This window comes from Penaeus chinensis, chromosome 31 (genome assembly GCF_019202785.1).
Source record: "Penaeus chinensis breed Huanghai No. 1 chromosome 31, ASM1920278v2, whole genome shotgun sequence".
Taxonomy (NCBI): domain Eukaryota; kingdom Metazoa; phylum Arthropoda; class Malacostraca; order Decapoda; family Penaeidae; genus Penaeus; species Penaeus chinensis.
In genome coordinates, this window is record NC_061849.1 from 13,312,762 (window position 1) to 13,315,261 (window position 2,500).

A 2,500-nucleotide genomic window follows, 5' to 3' on the forward strand; every position below is an offset into this window, starting at 1 on the left:
TATATATATATGTATGTATGTATGTATATATATGTATGTATTTATATATATATATATGTATGTATGTGTATATATACACATATACACACACATGTGTGTGTGTGTGCACTCATAAATAACCGTTTCATAGTGCATAATATACAAAAAAATATGTATATTATACACTACAAATGTATATATATAATATATGACAACACAAAATAGTTTAAGTTCCCAGGATTTCCAGTGCGGGGAAGTCACTGCTCTCGAACACAAAGGACTTTTTCTCATCCTCAGAAAACAGGAAGCTAAACCCAAAATGCAACATAACAGTTATGTTATCTAGGAGTTAAAGGTATAATTTCCTTCCCCTTGCAAAAATGGAAGATTTGACTTACCTTTTGACTTACATGTTTGTCCATGAACGCAGTCTATCCAAGAATAAGTCTTGGCCAATTATTTACTTGCATTTATACATACATATAGACATTGTACTTACATGAATGCTTATTACATATTCTACATGTGTCGTATGCATGTACATATGTTACATGTGTGTGTGTGTGTATGTGTGCGTGTGTGTGTGTGCGTGCGTGCGTGCGTGCGTGCGTGCGTGTGTGTGCGTGTGTGCGCCTGCGTGCGTGTGTGTGTGCCTGCGTGCGTGTGTGTGTGTGTGTGTGTGTGTGTGTGTGTGTGTGTGTGTGTGCTTGTGTGCGTGTGTATCCTTCCTGTGTGTGTGTGTTTGTATGTTGCATTTTTTTTACTAGCCCATATTATGTGACATGCACATCACACGTGTGCAATGAAATAATTACAAACGGACAGTCATTCTAACGAGCAAGCATAATTCCAAAGCATAGAATGCCTCATCAACTTGTGGCCAACCTGTCAGATCTACTGCGCATCACCTAAACCGGTTTTCCTAGCCTGGACCCCCCAAAAAACAACCTCTGGCAACGCTTCTGGTTCCGGTGGTAATATCAAGAGAAGCCCGACTGCCTGCGGGTTATTCTACGCGATCGCTCCAAAGCCGCCGTCACGAAGGGGTCCTGCTTGTCTTATATAGTCACCGAAATGTCAGGTAATAAAGATAGAAATGTGTATGTATATGTGTATGTGTATGTATATGTATATGTATTTTTGTATGTATATATATTTGTGTGTGTGTGTGTGTGTGTGAGTGAGTGAGTGAGTGAGTGAGTGAGTGAGTGAGTGAGTGAGTGAGTGAGTGAGTGAGTGAGTGAGTGTGTGTGTGTATCCTTCCTAAACCCCCAGTTTGAAAAACTAGACTTTTCCCGCGTTATAAAGGGTTAAATTTCCTGAGGCTGTGGTATAAAAAGAAGTTATATAGGCTTTTCAGTCACGGTCAACATCACCAGCAACAAACGCAATACATGTAGAAGCAGAGGAATATAAATTATAGAGACTGAATTCACGGGGCCGTAAATTCCTCAGGCGTGAAACTTATAATATTGTCGCAGTCAGAATTACCTTTGTTGTATTTTCCGTGTTCCAGTTCTGTCAGATCAGTGTTATTTATCAGATCTGTATTGAAACTGAGCAGTCTAGTTGAATGACATCAGGCGATAGATTCATATGGGGTCTTAAGAAAAACGAAATAGGAAATTATATTCCTTCGTAGCCGATATGTTTAAAAGTCTGAAGTGAAATATGCGGCTCATTTTTTTTTTTTTTTTTTTCATCTTGTCATTCAAATATTCATAACTGTAGTCTTAAGTCCTACGTGGTCTTATACGTACCTTGGCGATGTGCGCAGGCCAACCGCGCAGCCAATAAATATACAGGTAAGGTCCGTACTACTTGCCAAATACTTATTTCCTATTCCACAATTTATCCATAATTGGCCATTGCATTCCATTCATTCTTAAATATTAAAGACTTTTACTTTTTACCAATATAACCAAAATCATATAAACAACAAAACATATACGAGAATTTGCCATTTTTATCATAGTTACCCCGCAAAATGCAATATCTGGCAACAACCGCGTCAGGCAAAGCACAGGGTAGTCAGGGTTAAAACGGCTGTCACTACACGAACGCCCCTAACCATCACAACTCGTAGGGATCTCTGTCTTACTTGGAGCTTTTTCATAATGGCAGGTACGTAGGAACGGTGTGTTTTTAGCTATCATTGTAAGAGAAATAGATCAGTGCTGTTATAACTACACGTCATTAGTTTATATAACGAAAAATCTAATCGATTTCAACATTTCTATCGTGTCTTGCCTTACAAAAACAGCCAACTTATCCCATGCACTTTACATTTGTATACAAATAATTCATGTGATCATTTGACATTCATATACTTTCGAACGTAAACAAACGGGCGAGGTGGACAGTTAATATTTTCCACTTTTAAGAGCTTATTAACGTAAAAACGTTATGTTGATGACGAAAGGTATCAAGGTTGCTTATTTTCTGACATTGATTTTACATTTTGCGTAATTTGATTAATTCAAATTACGTAGATATAGAAGTAGTGGTAGTGTGTGAGTGA

At 38.0% G+C, this 2,500-nt stretch overlaps 1 protein-coding gene across 2 annotated transcripts in view; it reads left to right on the forward strand.

Moving 5' to 3' along the window:
• Positions 1-942: 942 nt before the first annotated feature.
• Positions 943-2,500, forward strand: part of LOC125041836 (rhodanese domain-containing protein CG4456-like) — a 6,618-nt gene continuing 5,060 nt past the window's right edge. The window contains exon 1 of one of the 2 annotated variants that reach the window (XM_047637175.1): positions 943-1,060. In XM_047637175.1, the coding sequence (XP_047493131.1) occupies positions 1,054-1,060 (7 nt within the window). In that variant the 5' untranslated portion in view covers positions 943-1,053. Of the gene's footprint in view, positions 1,061-1,970; positions 2,104-2,500 lie in introns of those variants that run through there. The other variant, XM_047637174.1, reaches the window with a different exon arrangement.